The sequence below is a fragment of the Nesoenas mayeri genome (genome assembly GCF_963082525.1).
Source record: "Nesoenas mayeri genome assembly, chromosome: 2".
Lineage (NCBI taxonomy): Eukaryota > Metazoa > Chordata > Aves > Columbiformes > Columbidae > Nesoenas > Nesoenas mayeri.
The window spans coordinates 153,630,163-153,648,255 of NC_137543.1; the positions used below are offsets into that span (position 1 = coordinate 153,630,163).

At 38.7% G+C, this 18,093-nt stretch overlaps 1 protein-coding gene across 1 annotated transcript in view; it reads left to right on the forward strand.

The window, feature by feature from the left end:
* Window positions 1–5,935: 5,935 nt before the first annotated feature.
* The window catches only part of NCAPG2 (non-SMC condensin II complex subunit G2), a gene marked incomplete at its 5' end in the record, with an annotated part of 44,385 nt that continues 32,227 nt past the window's right edge, over window positions 5,936–18,093 (forward strand). Inside the window, 5 exons of the mRNA XM_080339584.1 lie at window positions 5,936–6,010; window positions 9,227–9,418; window positions 10,413–10,527; window positions 11,023–11,180; window positions 12,062–12,196. Of these exons, the coding sequence (XP_080195710.1) occupies window positions 5,936–6,010; window positions 9,227–9,418; window positions 10,413–10,527; window positions 11,023–11,180; window positions 12,062–12,196 (675 nt within the window). The remainder of the gene's footprint in view (window positions 6,011–9,226; window positions 9,419–10,412; window positions 10,528–11,022; window positions 11,181–12,061; window positions 12,197–18,093) is intronic.

Sequence of the window (18,093 nt, forward strand, 5' to 3'; positions counted from 1 at the left end):
TCACAGATTTACTCATTGATACATAATATTCTGAAAGATGTTAATGACTTTATAATAGAAAATGTTTGCTGCAGTTATCATGAAGTGATACGCAATGTATTTACAGTGGGAGGGATTTAGACACACAAATATTATTGTAATTTCTTTCTGTGAGCATTTTATAGCATTTCAGAAATTGTCTAGTTTTCATGGTACTAAGATTTAGCAGAGTAAAATTACTGTGATTTATAACACTGCCTATAAGGAAAGAGGGATGAAAGGGCATAATAATAGAGCAAATAATAATAATTATTATTTTATAATAAAGCATAATAATAAACCAAAATAAATAGAGTTGCACTGTTTTCATGCCTTAAATTCACCTTGGTGTGAATGGCCTGGAAGACATTCAGCAGTACCGACGAGATCCCACGGGGCGGCAGTTCAGTTCTTCATCTGCAAGGAGTGGCCCTTCAGAAAAGCTCTTGCATTTTCTCGGCACATTTTATTTCCTTAATTTTGTTCAAGTTCACAAGGATCATTTTTTTTTCTACTTAATCTCTTAAACTCTAAAATTGTTTTGTGTTGATATTAATAATTTCAGGGAAATAAGCAGTTTCACAGCATAATCGCAGCACCTCCGAAAGCTGACAGTTCCCGATGCATAAAGGATGGTGTGATTGGCAGAGTTACCTTCAGGCAAGGGGAGAGCTGGAGAAGGGGAATAGTGTGAAACTTCATCTCTCTCCCGTGCTGCCATGCTGTTCGGATTATTTATCAAAGTATGTGAAGATCAAAAAAAAAAAGAAAGGGAAATGAATTGAATACATGTAAATTATTAAAAGCCTGCCTCAGAGGATGAGCACGTTTTGTGGATGCTCTATTAACTATAACAAATTTTATTATCTATTCAAATGAAAAGAAATAGGAATAACGATTCTAACATGTTAGGAAATAATGTGCATAATAATCTCATCAGAAACTATTATCTACAAAATAACACTGTAAATATGAATAAAAAAAGTCAAGAAAGCACCTGACATTCAGAGAATTACTTGGGTGTTTTTTTACGATTATTTATGATGTTGAATTGCATAGGTTAAAATAGAATATTTGCTATCGTCCAAACTATGATAGTCTTGTGAGAGACATTTGTAATAGAGATCTCTTACACAGGCCACCAACAAGAATAAAGACTAGTTTATGAAGCCATGGCACAAAAGCAAATCTTTATTTGCTGTTGCTCAGCAACCATGTGTGGAAGGCCCATTTTTCATTTTTGCCTTAACTTGACTTGACAGGAAAATGATAATAAATATGAGATTATTATCACAGGGTATAGATTATTTTGAACAGATGAACAGATATGTCAAAAAGAGGCATGTAATTTGGTAGTCTTGAAAGGGAGAACATTAGATAAACTGAAAATAGAGTTGTAGCTTCATTACTGGCTTGCAGTTCATGCACAGTTCTTGAAAAAACCTACAAAACGCTATTCTGCTTCCCCTTTTTTTCTATGTGGTCCTTTAAAATGAACCATTTGGTGTTATTCAGTCTGTTGTTATCTGTGTCAACTTCTAGTTTCAATACTAGGAAAAAATCATTCTGTGGTTGCTATGCAACACAAATTACAAGCTAAAATATGTTGTAGTCCGTTTGCTAAATGGATATGTGCCTGACTAAATAAACAGTAGCCAGGTGACTAACGCAGCATCTAATTAAAAGACTAATCAAGGTATTAATGAAATATTCAGTCCACACGAGACATGACAAATAAATCCATTAGTACGGATCTAAAATGACAAAAATTATTCATATATGCAGAAAGGGAAGATGATAGCACAATGTATAAATGTAAAGTTTTCATATTTTTTTTAATTTGCTTTTACTTTTCTACAAATATGTTACAACTTATTTGAAGCAAACTGTTTCACAGGCTTCTTGCACTTAGCAGAACACCTAACTTCAGAAATATTAAGTCAGGTCCATAGGATCTGAAACAACCCTAATTCTTCATTGTCCTTTACCGCAGAGCAGCAAAACGTTCCCCTGTTTTGGTAGTCCACTTCTGGAGGGCAGTGCCCACCGGCTGCCCAGTATGGGGAGCAGGGCTGGGGGACAGTGCGACTGTCCAGGCATCCGGCTCCCCTGGGACCTTTCTCCGTGGATGTCGATAACTTTGGGTATTGCCCTTTCAAAACTTCAAACAAGATGGGCCTTTGTCTAGATGGAAACGATGGAAATAAAATGGAAATACAGTGTGTGTGTGTGTGTGTTTGGCTGCAGGCGGAGACAAAGTGACACTGCACTGCTGGTGTGCAGTTATCTTCCTCAAGAAGGTGAGTCTTTTGGCTGCAAACTCCTTCTGCCACATCGTCCCTGCCTTGGGTAAGTGACCCTTTCAATTACAACTTGTAAGCAGTGTAACCCATTCTCCTACACTGCCTCCAGTACCTTCTATTTGGCATATTTTTGTTCTAAAACCCAGTAATTTTAAAAGTTTCACATGCACTCAGTTGATGACTCAGGAATTGAAACATTTTTAATAATATCTTTGTTTTCAGCAGCATTAGTTACCTGTTAAGTACAGTTTTTAAGCACGACAGAACAGCATAAATTATATGGGTTAAGCATGTAATAAATTATTTTTCATCCTATATTTTTCAAACTGCATTTAAAAAGAGGTAAATAGTTGACTCAAAAGCTTTAAAAAATAAACCAGGAAGTCTGCAAGTCAAATATATATGGCAGAAACTGTGACAAGTCTTAACTTTCAATATAAACTAATACTGTGAGAGGTAGGATGATTAAAGAATATTCTATGTTAAAAATTAACATATTAGCAGGAAACATAAATACTACTTTAAAAATTAGTGATTTTTTACATATAATATGAAATAAAATCTAAATTACATCATATTTTTTAAAATTACTATCCAGAAAAGTCTAATTAGAAGGGAGAATTTTATAGAAATTATTGTTGGTTTTGTTTGCTTGCATAGTAAAGCAGCATATGCTGTACTGCTCTCATGGACTGAGCGTCAATTATTTCAGTAAAGCACCTGCCTGCTCTGAACAGCCAACACCACTGAGAAATCTGCTACTCCAAACACAAAATCGAAAGATGATATAAACTAAGCCTTTAACAAGACGTATTGGCTGGTTTTGGTTTGCAGGAAAGCTCAGACAAATGGAATGGGGAATATTAGAGAATTTGAAAGCTGATTATGCTTAATTCAAGGACTGAGTCCAGCTATTTCTGAGCACTGCAAAATAAGTTTGAGAAAAAACAGAAAGCAGCCATTTCGTAAATAATTAGAACCAAAATAAAATAAAAAGCAAACGAAACCAAACACTTAGCTGTCGAAGTGTAAATATCATCCAGCCTGCCGTTTCCAATAAATTCTGGTGAGTCACCTGTTTAGCACTTCATCACTGTTCACCACTACAAAGATTAAATGTGTTAAGACAAAAACATTCTTTGAGGAAACAGTCACCAGTGTAATCAACTGGATGGTGCAGGCTTTGTGAGCTGGCAGGCATGATTTTGTAAAAACATTACCTGAGATCCAAGCAAGAAGGCATATTGTTTCTTAAACTTACACATGAATATAACTAAACATCTCTTATCCCTGTTTGAAGGCACCGAGACCTCAGAGGGGGCTACAGGAAGGTACCAGTGAGCTGGTGTGTGGATCTACTCTGTCACTTCTGAGTAACTGATCAGATGCTCCCCCAGGGATAGATTTGCAAGCAAACCAGCCTTTATTAAAAGGTGAAAGCAGTAGCGAATCAGTACAGTGTAGCTGACTTTAAAATCGAGGAGCGCTGTCTGCACTGAACTCCTGACTAATGCCTGTGCTGCAGCTGTCCAGACGTGCCCATCACTGGGCCTGTCATCTCCAGATTTACTACCTAATGCCTGTCTGCCATCCCAGCTCCTCCGGTCCTTCTGCCACTCCGGCAGCAGCAGCAGCCGGTTCTTCAGTCTCCTCCACAGAGGTGACCTGGGGGATGGGGACAGTGGTGCCCTGGAGGCAGCAGTGAGGAACCAAAGCTCACACAGGTGGCACCTGACTGAAAACACCTCTCTGAACACAGAATCACAGAATGTCAGGGATTGGAAGGGACCTCGAAAGCTCATCCAGTCCAATCCCCCCATGGAGCAGGAACACCCAGATGAGGTTACACAGGAAGGTGTCCAGGCAGGTTTGAATGTCTCCAGAGTAGACTCCACAATCCCCCTGGGCAGCCTATTCCAGGCTCAGTCACCCTCACTGTGAAGAAGTTTCTTATCATATTTAAATGGAACTTCTTGTGTTCCAGTTTTAACCCATTAACCCTTGTCTTAACATTGGTTGTCACCGAGAAGACCCTGGCTCCATCCTCCTGACACTCACCCTTTACATATTTATACAAATTAATAAGGTCACCCCTCAGTCTCCTCCAAGCTAAAGAGCCCCAGCTCCCTCAGCCTTTCCTCACACAGGAGATGCTCCACTCCATCATCATGTTCGCTGCCCTGCGCTGGACTTTCTCCGGCAGTTCCGTGTCCTTCCTGAGCTGAGGGGGTGAACCCCGCACCAGACAAGGGGGAAGCGGCGAACTCCCGCGTTTTGCGGAGCCCACCCCGCGCTTCCCGCCCAACGCTGCGCTCCCGCCCGTTCCTTTCACGGCCCCGCCCCCATCGGCCACAGGCGAGGGAAGGGAGCCCGGCCCTCAGCGCTACTGCTCGGCGGGAAGTGGGGGAGGGGAAAGCCGAAGCTCTCGCGAGACGGGAGTTCTGCGGCGCGCGCGCGCCCGCCCCGCGCTCAACGGCCGCCGCGGGAGAATTCGAAAGCTCAGCCTCAGCTCAGCTCGGCGGGGCTGGGGCCGGGGTCTCCTCCGGCGGGGAGGCACTCGTACGGACGGGTTTCTCACGCTACTGAGTGTTGTAGTCTCTTCTGCATGTGAGCTCGGGCGGTTGCCGTTTTTGTTCCCCTCTCGCCCTGCGCAGGCAGCTCCGCGTTGTTGGAAACGTACTCCGCAGATCTGTCAGGATTTCTGTGTGAGGGAGCGCTAGGTAAGCGGCTTGTTTATCTCTTCCCTCTTCTGCCAGGGGCGCGCACGGCAGCCTGCGGGGCTGTGCCGTGGGCTGGTGGTAAGCGGGAGAGCGGCCCGGCCTGGGTCGCTGTGTGTCCCTCCCGCCCCCTGTGCTGTGGCTCCACAGCCGCTGAGGCGGCCGCCCAGCTGGCAAGGATGGGAAACGCCGAAATTACGCTCATGGTGCCAAAAAGTGGCCTCGCCCATTTCCCATCGCCTTCACTTGACAAGAGAGGAAAGGAGAGAATGTTTTGCTGCCCATCAGTGTTTCTTATACATAAGTAAATGCTGTCGTCGGGAATGATGGCTACATAAATAGGGGTGTGTGCTGGATACCCTGTTGCTGGAATTATAGCATGTCCTGAGTTGGAAGGAACCCACAAGGATCATGGAGTCCAACTCCTGTCCCTGCATATGACAACCCCACAGTTCACATCGTGTGTCTGAGGGTGTTGTCCAGTCTCTTCTTGAACACTGTCAGGCTTGGGGCCGTGACACCTCCCTGGAGAGCCTGTTCAGTGTCCAGCACCCTCTGGGGGAAGAACCTTTTCCTAATGTCCAACCTAAATCTCCCCTGGCACATTTTAAAAATAAAAATATCCATTAGAAAGTTCTTCTGTTTTGAGACTTGATTACCAAAAAAGGACTGAAAATAATACATGCAAACACTGGAGCTTAGTGCTGTTATGAATCTAAATGCTGATTCAGATAACTGTAAAGTGTTTTGGAAGGGGAAACATCTTTTGTTTATAACTATGTAGATTAAGAATGTAAGTTCATACATTCTTCACTGAGACCAAATATTATCTTATTTTGAGATACAGTACTTTCTCTAACTTATTTTTTTTATAAAACAAGGAAAAACAAGACCACAATGAAACGTGAAGCATTTTTACAAGTTGTGTCCAAAGAGTCAATTGAAGACTTTTTGCGTTATACTCAGAGTCCTGTAAGTAAAGCCATGATACATATCCATTACAAGTAAGATCTTAGCAAAGAAATGCTGTGACATAGGGACAGAAACTATTTCTTTGCTACCTGGAGATGTGCTAAGAATAATTGCTTTAGAAGATAAGTTCAAATGACACTTAATGAAACATAGCTGAAAAAGTTGTAGAGTCTGAAGTGTTGTGATTTATAAGCCAACTCATTTTTTAACATTTGGTTGTTGCATATGGAGTTTACATTTTAAAAAATAAATGATTAATACTGTGGTAATACTAAAAAAAAGTACTTGTTTGATGTTGCTGAAGTACTGGTTTTTAGAATTTCAAGCTATGAAAGAGTTTGTTACTGTGTAATGAATATGAGCTAAAAGACAAACATAGCAGAGGCACGTTTCACAAGTATTTGTTTATTCATTTGGTTGTTTAGGCTGTCCAGTTGTTCCTTAGTCCATGTGTAATTGTACTTGATATTTCTTTGTTTTCACTGGATGTTTTAGAGATGTGATAGACTGCTGTCTTTAAATGTAGTGTGGAGAGAAGCAGCAGGAACAACAAAACAAATCCACTGAAATCTTCTAATTAAAAGTTCATTCTCATGTTGTGTATATGATATTGCATAGTAATCAGAAATAATAATTTGCTCTGTAGTGTTTTCCACTAAGCTTCAATCTTTCTGGTTTTAAGGTACGCATGATTTCTCCTAAACATCTTTAATAGCCTTAATAAATGTTATTGTCAGGTTAGTTTCTTAAATTTTCTAATCAGTATTTTCCTGATATTACCCATGTCAGGTTAAAGTCAGTGGATCAGTAGACATCGGTGTCCACAGAGGTACAAACTGATTTACTAATGTAGCAGATATATTAAACCTACCATTTCTATAATAGGGATCATATTCTATTTAATAAGCTTAGGTATATTTGTCTCCCAAACATCATCAAATCTCTTTTTCCAAGAAAGCTGCTATTATAGTTTTTGCATTTGCACTTCTGTATGTGATGTAGATGACAACTTGATTAGCAGATTGCCTTTGTTTGAAGTCTCCTTCCCGTTTTTTTCCCAGACTATTCTGTTCAGGATGATGTACGGTACTTGCAGTGTTTGCTTTTCAGTTAATTCGGTCGTGTTGTTTCTGCCATCTTCATCTAGTAATCTATCTTAACATATGCTCGTCTATTTGGATTAAAAATTGTTTTTTCAGCCTTTTATTTTTCATCACCAGTTCACAAGAGTTGTCTTGCAACAGTTTTCAGCTGTTGCCAAAACCACTGGAAACTTTATATCATAAGCTACAATGAGTATATTGATTAAAACTGTCTTCGTGCCTTCAGAGCACAAGGGAACATGAATATCCAAATTGCTTTTTTCTTGTCTAAGAGACTGAAGTTATTTTATTCATTTCCTTTTGAAACCTTCGGTGATAGTGTTTAGCCATGTCTTGTCTTAGGATGAGGAATTCTCATTTTAGGGTCTCCATTGAATAATTCTTGACTGCTTTTCTGGAGGAGGGTGTGGTAGGGTATTCTGTCATTTAGAAGTGGATGTGTAAATATAGAAAGAAGAAGAAAGCGTGGTTAGAGCCTCACTGCTTTTCTTAGTTTTCATACTGTATTTATGCCCTGTTTTGTCTACGTATTTTGCGTTCTAGCCTCAGAATGTGCCTTTTTAACTTATTTTTAAGGTTCCATTCTTGGCATCACTACTTATTTCAACATCTTTCATTTCTACACTCCCCTTGAATTTTCCTTTTCCCTCCTCTCAATGTTTTGTTTCATTCACATCTTCTAAAATTCCAAGGGTTTGCTGATTTTCCTTCAAGGTTTGTCTTGGGTTTTTTACTTTTATTCTTTGTAATATTTTTAAAATAGTACTGTATCGTGATGCTGTTCATTAAAGTCTATCAGGTGCTGATAATTTTTTTCCCACTAAATTGTGTTCCGGTTCAAGGAAATACGTTATTTCCTGGACAGGAAAATAGAAATTGTGGCTATGGCTATCATTCAATGACATCCTTTTCCCTCATAGGTTTTGGAATAATTCTATCTCATATAATCCCAAAGAAAGATCAGAAAGCTCTAGTCTCATTATAAGTTCGTTCTTTTTGTTCAAAACAGTGCTATCCTGTCTTTTGGGTTTGTTTGAATTGGAGGGCTGCAGATCTCCCTGTGTGCCGTTTGGTTTATTGTGTTTGTTTCCAGCTGTAGAATAGGATAGAAATTCTACTAAAACTATGTAAAGAATCTTTCTTCTCATACCCTTCTGGCAAAGTTCTAATACTTTCATTATTTTCTGTTTTTTCCTTCAACATTTTTTTAAAATTTTCTTTGTCATTCCTGCTTTTTAGTGTATATACAAACTAAAGATGTTTTTATTTAAAGATCATGGACATTTTCTTTTCTCTAAAGTGTTTTAAGTGTGGCAGTATTGCAAATTACATCTCAAAATTACATCTCTTTACTTTTAGCTGCATCTGCTTTTTCTTCTCATCTTTTCTCTGTATATTCTGTTTCCTAGCAAATTGTCTACCTTCTTTGATGCTAACAAGCTTTTGCGTCTGTGAGGTAACTTCTAGCAAAGTTCTTCTGAGCAAATAGTTCAGATCAGTCTCTTAGTGAAGTCTTTTGTAGAGACTAATAGTGGCTTCTTATTCAGGAGGGCAATATAGGGATAATGTGCTCATGAGTTCGGTTTGGTAGGGGGACTGGTCTATGCAGGTTGTACTCCAAAACCTGTAGTGCTGTCCTGTGGCTCTGCTGTTAAATTTCTAGACCTTGCGTAAGGATTTTATTTCAATAGCCATCATTAATCTCTATTTAAGATAGCAACGATATGATCAGGGACTCTAATTCTGTGCAGTTGTGAGCTTCTTAGCTAAGGGTGTGGAATGGTCTCCATTGGGAATGAAGTATTTATAACACATGAGAGGCAGAAGTTGATGTGATGGGGGCATGATTTATGTTCAGTAGTGTTGCTGTCAAGGGCTAAAGACTTCAGTCTTAAAAGAAAAGAAGCACTTTTGTTTCATGATAAAGAGTTAAACAGAAGGAATTTCTCATACTGGTTTTTAGAGAAATACAGCTTTTAGAAGGTTCTGTAAGTGCAGAGGAATGGAAAGAAATCCTTAATGTTAAAAATAAATTAACTTTAGGAAATACGATGTTGAAATATAAGTCACTTCACTGATGTGGAGTTGTGTGATATCTTCTAAATATTCACAGAAAAATGCATTTGATCCTTTTGACTTGAAAGAACTACTAGAAGAGCTGCCAAGAAAGCAAAAAGAAGTACTATGGGAGAGACTGAGTCAGCTATTGACAGAGACTTTGATGGAGAACCCTGTGGAAACATGGCAGAAGACAGAAGAACGTGAATGTGAAGATGATATGGAAGTTGAGATGGTTCCAGAAATGGTAAAAATTGTGTAAAATAAAAATAGAATGCATATTTCATATTTTCTAAGAAATAAAATATTTTCATAGTATCTGAAAACATGAAAGGGTGATCAAACAAGGTCAGGTCCAAACATCATCTCCATGCCCTATTCTTCACTATCATGCTTGGGTTAAACTGAAATGATGATTGGTCTATACTATAAAATATTAGATCTGCTGATAGTTGTAACTATGAGAGATGTGACTTAGTTTTTTCACTAGAGTTGAGTGGGCTTTTTGTATGTCTTACTTCAGTAAACAAATGTTGATCTTTCCTATGTTCCTTAAGTATCTGGCATATACTATAAATATTTACTACCTGTTTTATTATGTTATTTTATTGAAAGAAGATAATGAAATCTAGATTTCAATGCCCCTCCCACAAATTTAGCTTATACAAGATTTCTGACTCAGACCCTCATATACTGCCTTCTGTAGTCCATGTAGTCTTGAGAATATCAGAGAAAAAGCTTATTTAATTTTGGAAGAAAAAAGAAGTGCAGTGGGGAAATCATTAGGGAGACCTAGAGGCTTGTAGAGAATCCGTCATAACTACAGAGGCCTATAGAATCATGTACCAGGATCTAAAGTCACCAGATCTATGCATTTTTGAGTTGCGTGAGACCGTGGTAGTTCAGGTCTTTTTAGTTCTGAAATGGATATGTGTTTGAATGGTTTTGTTGCAGGTGAAGTTTTTAATGGTGGAATGGATATGCATATGCAGTTGCCGAATAATCTACTAGCGGGAGCTGAAAGGCCTTTTCAAACTTTTTGAAAGAGATGTACTTTAAAATCTATGCTGTTGCCTTTTCTTATTTGACAAGTTTTGGGTGCCAGTATACTCTTTGTTCAAAATGGGAGCCAAATAACAATTCAGCTTTGCTCTCTGTTGCTAAGGTTTGTTTCTTGTCATAATTATCTTCTGAGTATAAAATAAACTGCAGAATTGTTCCTTGACATTGCTTTCTTTCAGAAACAAACTGTAGCGGTGATCCAAGGAGTGACAAATGTAGTGACTGCTTCCATACCTGTAGTGGGTGAAACTGTAAACTACAAACCTCTTCTAGAATGTGTTTTTGTATTAAATGGTATGTATTTATCTGTTATAGAATATGGCATTATACTGTTGGTTTTTTTAGCAGATGAGTACACTAGGAAAAGTTGGTACTGATCTGAGTTCTTATTTATGAGATGAAATTAAGGGAGTGTTTACTTAAAAATCAGTTAAATGGTCTAAAAGTTGGAACTTGAATAGTTTTCTTCCTCCCAACTGTTTGCCCAATGATAGATAATTTTCCTTATTCTGTGGCTTATAGTGTTTTTAAGGCAAAACTTAACTCATTGTTAACTTTGGATCATTGTTACTCATCTAAAATCTTGGCCAAAACCTTAGAGTTAACAAAGCTACCTAAATACCCACGGTGAGAACAAGCTATTGAGATGTGTAAATGTGGTGAGAGCTAGTTGATATTGTGAGGTATAGTTAGTGTACACTAAAGTTAATTGTTTTGCAGTAATAACTTGGTTTGTTGCAGTAATAACTTGGTTTGTTGCAGTAAATAATTATCTATTACTTTTGTTAGGTATTCTTCCTGCATTACCTGAATCTGAAAAAATCCTACACGGTGCTATCCAAGGTGTATGTGAAGTGTGGTGGGAGAAAGGACTGGAAGGGAAGGAGCAGCTAGGGAAGACTCTATTTATCATTCTGCTAAGAAAAAGCCTGAAAAAATCTGCTACGGTATGCTGAAGCTGTATTGACTTCTAGATTACTAGTGAATATTCCATGAAAGATTATCCCTTCAAATTCTCTTTTATTTTAAGTTTACTTCTTTTCCATGTCCTAGTGCTTAGCAGTTAATACAACCTGGGATACATGTTAGAAAGTGTCTCTTCGGTGTAATTTGCATAAGCAACATATTAAAATGCTGCCTTCTCTAGAAAAAACTTTGGGTTTTGGGCATCAATTTCACAAGTGAATCGGGTTCTTTTACTTTCTTTTTTCAACTTTTTTTTTTTTTCTACATTTTTTAAATTTCCTCATTCATTTGTAAAGTCCAGTGATTAAGATTTAAATAGCAATTAACATTTTTAGATAATTCAGGTTTTCAGTACTATGTTTAACTAGTCAGAGAATTCTTATGTGGGAAGCTTCATTTTCTGTTAGTCTATGTCTCTACAAATAATTTATCTTATTTCTCTATTAAGGCAATAAAATTATTAAATGTGTGAGTTACTTAGAGTACTGTGGCATACAACTTTTACATTAAATCAATAAATATCTCCTTTGCTTATTTCTTTTATTTTTCCCTGTTAACTGCTTTCATTGTGTAAAATGTCAAAAGTGAAATAAGACACTTTTCATGTATTTTGAGTGAAATAGCAACTTGCTTTCTGTGCTTGAGTGTGTCTTCAATTGCAAGTCAGTGCTTCTGCAGTTACACGTTTTTGTAATTTCCAATGATGAGTTTTAAGTCAATTAACATTTATAATTTTACAATCTGAAAATCATCTCTCTGTAACAATGCATTTCAAATTAATTATTAAAAAATCTTTTAAATGCTCCTTCACATTGAAGCTATAGCTACTTCACTATATTGTGGGCTTTTTTTTTCCTGTCAGGGTGCAGATATAGTTCGCCTATGGAATCTACATCAGATATTACTTTGTTTTGATTATGATTCAGAGGAGAGTAATGAAGTCAAGGACTTGTTGCTTCAGTGTTTTATGAGTGTAAAACACATTAAAAAAGAAGAGGTAAGCAAATTCTCTTACTGTGATTTTATACGAGTGGGCTTTGGTTATTTTTAATGGTTTTGCCTGAGGCCTTTTTTGCAGTACAGTAGGTAGCAGTACAAGACAAATCAACTCTAACTCCACGCTATAAACCGTTTATGTTTGTTTCATTTGGAAAACACTTTATTCCTATTTCTGACTTAAATATAAAAGTGTATGTCTAAATCATCACTCAAGTTCTTGCACTTTGAGGTAATAAGAACCAAGTGCTTTGCTTCCAGTGCATATCCCTCAATACTTAAGAGAATTATACCAGGGAATGCTTTTATTTTATTGCAGCTTTTATTTTATCGGAGGCAGATAACTGTAGCAAAATAATTTCCCTTCTAAATGTTTCCATTTAGGAGATTGCATTGCCATGGTCTGTTTTAAAACTAACAAAATGAGAATTATTCTACTTGACTCCTTGTATTTGTCTCAGTGAAAAATTGCTGTATTACACTTTTTAGTTTGTGCCTGTGCACCAAGATAGTAGTATCCAAGCATTTTTTCTGGTTAGGTGACAAGACAACCTGACATGGGCTTTAAAGTTCTAAATCCTCCCTGCTGGTGTAAAATACATATGTTCACTTTGACGGAATACATGAACCTCCATCTTTAAATGAGCTCTGAGGTTGCTGCATGATTGGGGCACTGGGCATAGGAGGTTTTAAAAATAGTGTTAGGGAGTAAATTAGGTGAAATGTCTGATAGACCAGGTTTTGCATACCAGACACTAAATTTTTTTTATTTTTGTTACTTACACATTGTATTTTAAGATGTTGTAGTTTTGACTAGAATTGGGATATACTAAGGCAATGTGAGAGGTGGGAAAGGAAGGAGAGAAAACGTGGGTGGAAAGAGGGAAGACAGGTAACACTTTATTGACTGATTTTGCATTTGGTTTATGTCCTTGTTATATTTCGGTTCAGGTCATTTTTTGCCCTCTTGAAAAAGTGTGTATTTGATTCTGTATTAATTATTTTCTTCTGTTTTATTATAATCCATGACATCACTTTAATATTTCATATTCGTGTAGGCAGAGTAAATGGTTGGGAATTATATATGTAAAATGATACTGTTTTCTAGATTTCAGAAGTAACTACTTGTAGTTATTTTTTTTCTTCCATGTCTTGTGAGATTTTTAATATAACACATGTAAGTTTTTCTAAAGAAAATGTGTACCTTGAATCTTTGGGTGAAACACAGCCTTCAGCACGAAACTCTTAAATTTTGAGGAACAAAAAGCTGTAACAATCAGACTTGATACTGAATCTTTCTCCTGGCATATTGAAACACCTCCTCTTTGCTTCACAAGAATATGCAAGCTTGGTCACACTTTGCACGTTTACTTTTCTGTCCAAGCTTTTGCTCTTTCCTCTTCCTCATGATTTCTGGTCTCTTGACATTTTGTCACATTTCCTTTTTCATACGCCTGTGTCTTTTTAGGCAGATATAGAAAGAGCCTTACTGCACTTTTTGCTCTGACATATGATCGTTAGTGGTTTAAATCCTTAATCCTGTATCCTTAGCTTTATAGCTAGAAGGATTGACTGAAAGTAGCAGCTCCCAGCTGGGAATTGAACTTGCATTCTGTTAGTCCAACCATATCTTTCTGATAAAGGTGAAAGATCTAAACCACTGTTCACAAATATAGACTCTTACTGATTATGTCCATTCTTCTCATCTGTTCTTGAATTATTGGTATTGCCTGCCAGGCACTGATTCTGAGTCCTGAAATCTTTGAGTGGGCTTGGGGAGCTTTCTTAATTTCAGATAAAACCTTTTTATTATCGAGGTCTGTTCATTAGCCTAGACTTTACAAAAAAAATACAATGGCTGCCAGTGCAGCTGACACTGTTGCCAGATTCAGTCTGGATCTGACCTGCTTATTAGGGTATGACAGTGGGTACAGCCTGATAGGATATCTCCCTTTTCAGGGCTTCTAGGACCTGAGAGAGCTTTAGGCTCTTCATCTCCAAGCCTCTCACATGTAATCAAGGATGCTTTGACCTTTCTCAGACTTTTTGTTAATTTCAATCTGTACCTATTTTGGAGTGCTCTGGGTTTGGGTGTGTTGTGGGTTTTTGGTGTTTTGTTTTCTTTTCCAAAAGAAATTTAACATGGGAGGGAGAGTAAATAAGTTGTTCCTCCTATTTTATTTTTCTGATTATTCCTAAGTAAGTAATGTTGCTGAGTGTTAATATTAGAATTACAGAGTTTGAGATTGGAAAGGACCTCTGGAGATCATTTAGTGCAACAGCCTTGCTCAGAGCAGAGTGAGCTAGACCAGGTTGCTCAAGGCCATATCCAGTTGGGTTTTGATTATCTGTAAGGATGGAGACTCCACAACCTCTCTGGAGAAAGTTGCCCAATGTTTAATTACCCTTACAGTTTGGATGCCCCAATATAAGAAGGACATCAGACTATTAGAGTGAGTCCAGAGGAGGATGTCCAAAATAGTGAACGGCCTCAAGGCAAGACTTAGGAAGAGTAGCTGAGGTCACTTGGTTTGTTCATTTTGAAGAGGAGAAGGCTGAGGGGAAGCCTTTTTGCAGTCTATACCATCCTCATGTGGGGCAGCAGTGGGTGATGTGCTGGTGATCCTTATGGGTCCCTTCCAACTTGAGATGTTATGTGATTCTAAGTCATAGGTATTTTCTGTCCTCTTTTCCCATTTGGAAAATATCTTGCTAATCTTAGTGCTGTATTAAGATATTGCAGCAGTCAGGGAAGCTTTTTGTATCATCCAACAAGGCTTTTTCAGTCAGTGCAGTATTCTGCTATCACTTATATCACCCCTGCAATTTCTTCAGTGATCTATCTAAAGGGAGTCTATTTTGGTAGGAAGTGAACTCTCCTATGCCTCTATTTACCTGGCAAGTTGTGGTGGGTTGACCTTGGCTGGACACCAGGTTCTCATCAAGCTGCTCTGTTACTCCCCGTACTCATCAGCTGGACAGGGGAGAGAAAATATGACGAAAGGCTCATAGGTTGAGATAAGGACAGGGAGATAATAAAATATCTCATGTTGGAAGAGACCCTAAAGGATCAAGTCCAACTCCCTGCTCCTTTCAGGACTGCCTAAAACTAAACCATATGACTAAGAGTGTCATCCAGATGCTCCTTGAGCTCTGATAGGCTTGAGGCCATGACCACTTCCCTGGGGAGCCTGTTCCAGTGTCTGACCAGCCTCTCACTGAAGAACCTTTTCCTAATGTCCAATTTGAACTTCCCCTGACACAGCTTCCTACCATTTCTATGGGTCCTATTGCTGGTCACCAGGGTGAGGAGATGAGCACCTCCTGCTCCACTGCCTCCCTGATGAAGATGTAAACTGCAGTGGGGTCACCCCTCAGCCTTCTCTAAGCTGTGCAAACCAAGATCACTCACCAGTTACTGTCACTAATGGGCTTGGCCTTGGCCAGTGGCAGGTCCATCTTGGAGCCTTCTGGAACTGGCTACATCAGACATGGGGGAAGCTTCTAGCAGCTTCTCATGGAAGCCACTCCAGTAGCCTCCCTGCTACCAAAACCTTGCCATGTAAACCAAATATACAAGTCACTTATGTCCTTGAGGAAACTAGTTCAAAATAAGAGGGGAATCACAATCCATTCTGGAAAGAGCCCAAGACAGGGTTCAGTTAAATTAGGTGTCTGAAACCAATTTACACATCTACACCGGAGCCTAATCTGTATGGGTCTCAGGAAAGATTTAATTGTGTAAGTATAAGTGAATGACCTGTGCTATATTAAATGTCCTAAGTTGCTTCAGACATCTGCACAGGGCTGGCACATATAACACAGGATCTGTCCTAGGTCTCTGCCTTCTGGAAAACTGAGTGTTTATTATGAAATTGCTCTATGCTTGAGTAGTGGCATGCAGCCCCTAGTCAATAGGATCAACAGAACAGTTCAGCTTCACAAAGCAGTTACTAAACATTCTCCAGACAATTAACATTCTAGGGAACTAAACATCCAAATTTACGTGTCTCAGGTTGTGAGCTGAAACCAAACTTGAGTATGTGAACTGCCAGTACAGATGCAGAATGATAACTGGGATTTTTCTAGCTTGGCAGACAGGAGATTGTCTTGAAACTCAGAGTATTCAAACTATTTTCCTGTTGTTGTAAAACTATTGTGCTGCTGTTGCAAGTCCTTCTATTTGGGGATTTTGCATCCCAATGGAGTTTAGTTTTAGTCACAACCTGCCTTATGTGTGTTCTCTAGTTTTCCTGCCTGGCTCATTTCCCTAATGGCAGTTTTCTTTTAGCAACATGTCCAGCACACCTCCAGTGTCTCTGCTGCACCTTTTCTTACATTCTGTGTCTATTTCTTAAATGCTAATAGGCATACAAAATATTAACATGATGTATGAAATACCTTGAGACAAAGCTGAACTCCCGTATATTAGAGCTAATATTCCCTTTATTGTCTACAGGCTTGTTCTACAGTTCCTAAGAAAAGTACACTTGATAGTTTTTAGAGTATGTCCCAGAATGTAGCTCCATAGCACTTAAGCTGATGTAACTCCAGGTTGCAAGGATGTTGCCATGGGCTGGCATTCCTGTTTTCCTCTTTCTCTGCAGTATGAATGCTCAAGTAGCTACGTCATGGGTTGATTCAAGGAGGTACGAGATCAGATTTTTTCCTAGTAAGACTATTTTTCAGACAGATTAACTGCCCGAATTGATCATATGCAAGGATGAAGGTAAAGGAAAGGTCAGGAATGTGCTATCCTGGTTCTAGATCAGGTTAAACTGATACAGAATTGCACAGTTATGTCTCACTGCAAGATCAGGGAGCTCAGTTTTTCTGCCTTCCCAGACTGTGCTATTCAACACAGAGTAGTATTTCTCAGAAGCTTATTTTCAGGCTGCACTAGTGGAGTGATCCTCTGAATTTGTATCTGTGTGATATATGAAAACATCCTTGTTCAGGTGGGGTTTTCAGTCAAACAGCTGGAGAGCCCTGCAGAGCATATATTAGTGTGTTTTAGGGGTAGGTCTGTTCAGCTCTCTTCTTCCTTGCTAACCTGTGTATACAACTGACAACATCAGATGTACTATGTCCACAAGCACAGCAGTACGAGATGCTCAACATTCTGTTAATTCACTAATCCTAAAGATGACAAGTTTGCAGTCTTATTCACTTTTCACTGGTTTATCTCTCATGATGCAGAGAATATTGATAACGGTAATCATTTCAGATGCATTGATCACAAGCAGCAGATTAAATTAGAGACACTGTCATTTTCAGGATCAGGGTCAACTTGTTGAAATCTAAGGCAAAAAAGAACTGGTTGAACTGCTTGAAAGCTGCTTTGTGACTTCTTCGTCTGTCTTGCTGACAGTATTGTAGAAGATGAGATGAGCTTGAGTTTGGCCCCATCTTTGCCTTAAGCTGTAGAAGCTGTAGGTCAAGACATCCCTGACCTTCTGGTTTGTCAGGGATGTCAATGGAGGAGTGCACCACTGGGAGTCCAATATATGTATTATATCACCAAAGTTGGAGATAAGTGACTTTTTCTCATTCTCTTTTTTTTTTTTTTTTTTCTTTTATGGTAGAAGAAGCTCTCATTGTCAACAGGAAGAATTTTATCAGACCTGCAGACAAGAATCTTGGCACTGTATTTAGGCTTTAGGTCTTGATTTTTATAATATTTTGAATTACTTCTTAACCTGAAGGCATTTTAGTTATCAGTTCCACTAAAGGGCAATTTCTGCCTAAATGCTTCCTTCCCTCTACTCCTACTCCATGATATTCCAGCTCAAAGTGTGTCTGGCATTATCAGCCTTATTTTCTCTGTTTTGTCATAGATCTGAACCTAACTGCTGGTCCAGCTCACAATGGAGGTGTCCTCGAACCTCTGCTAATTGT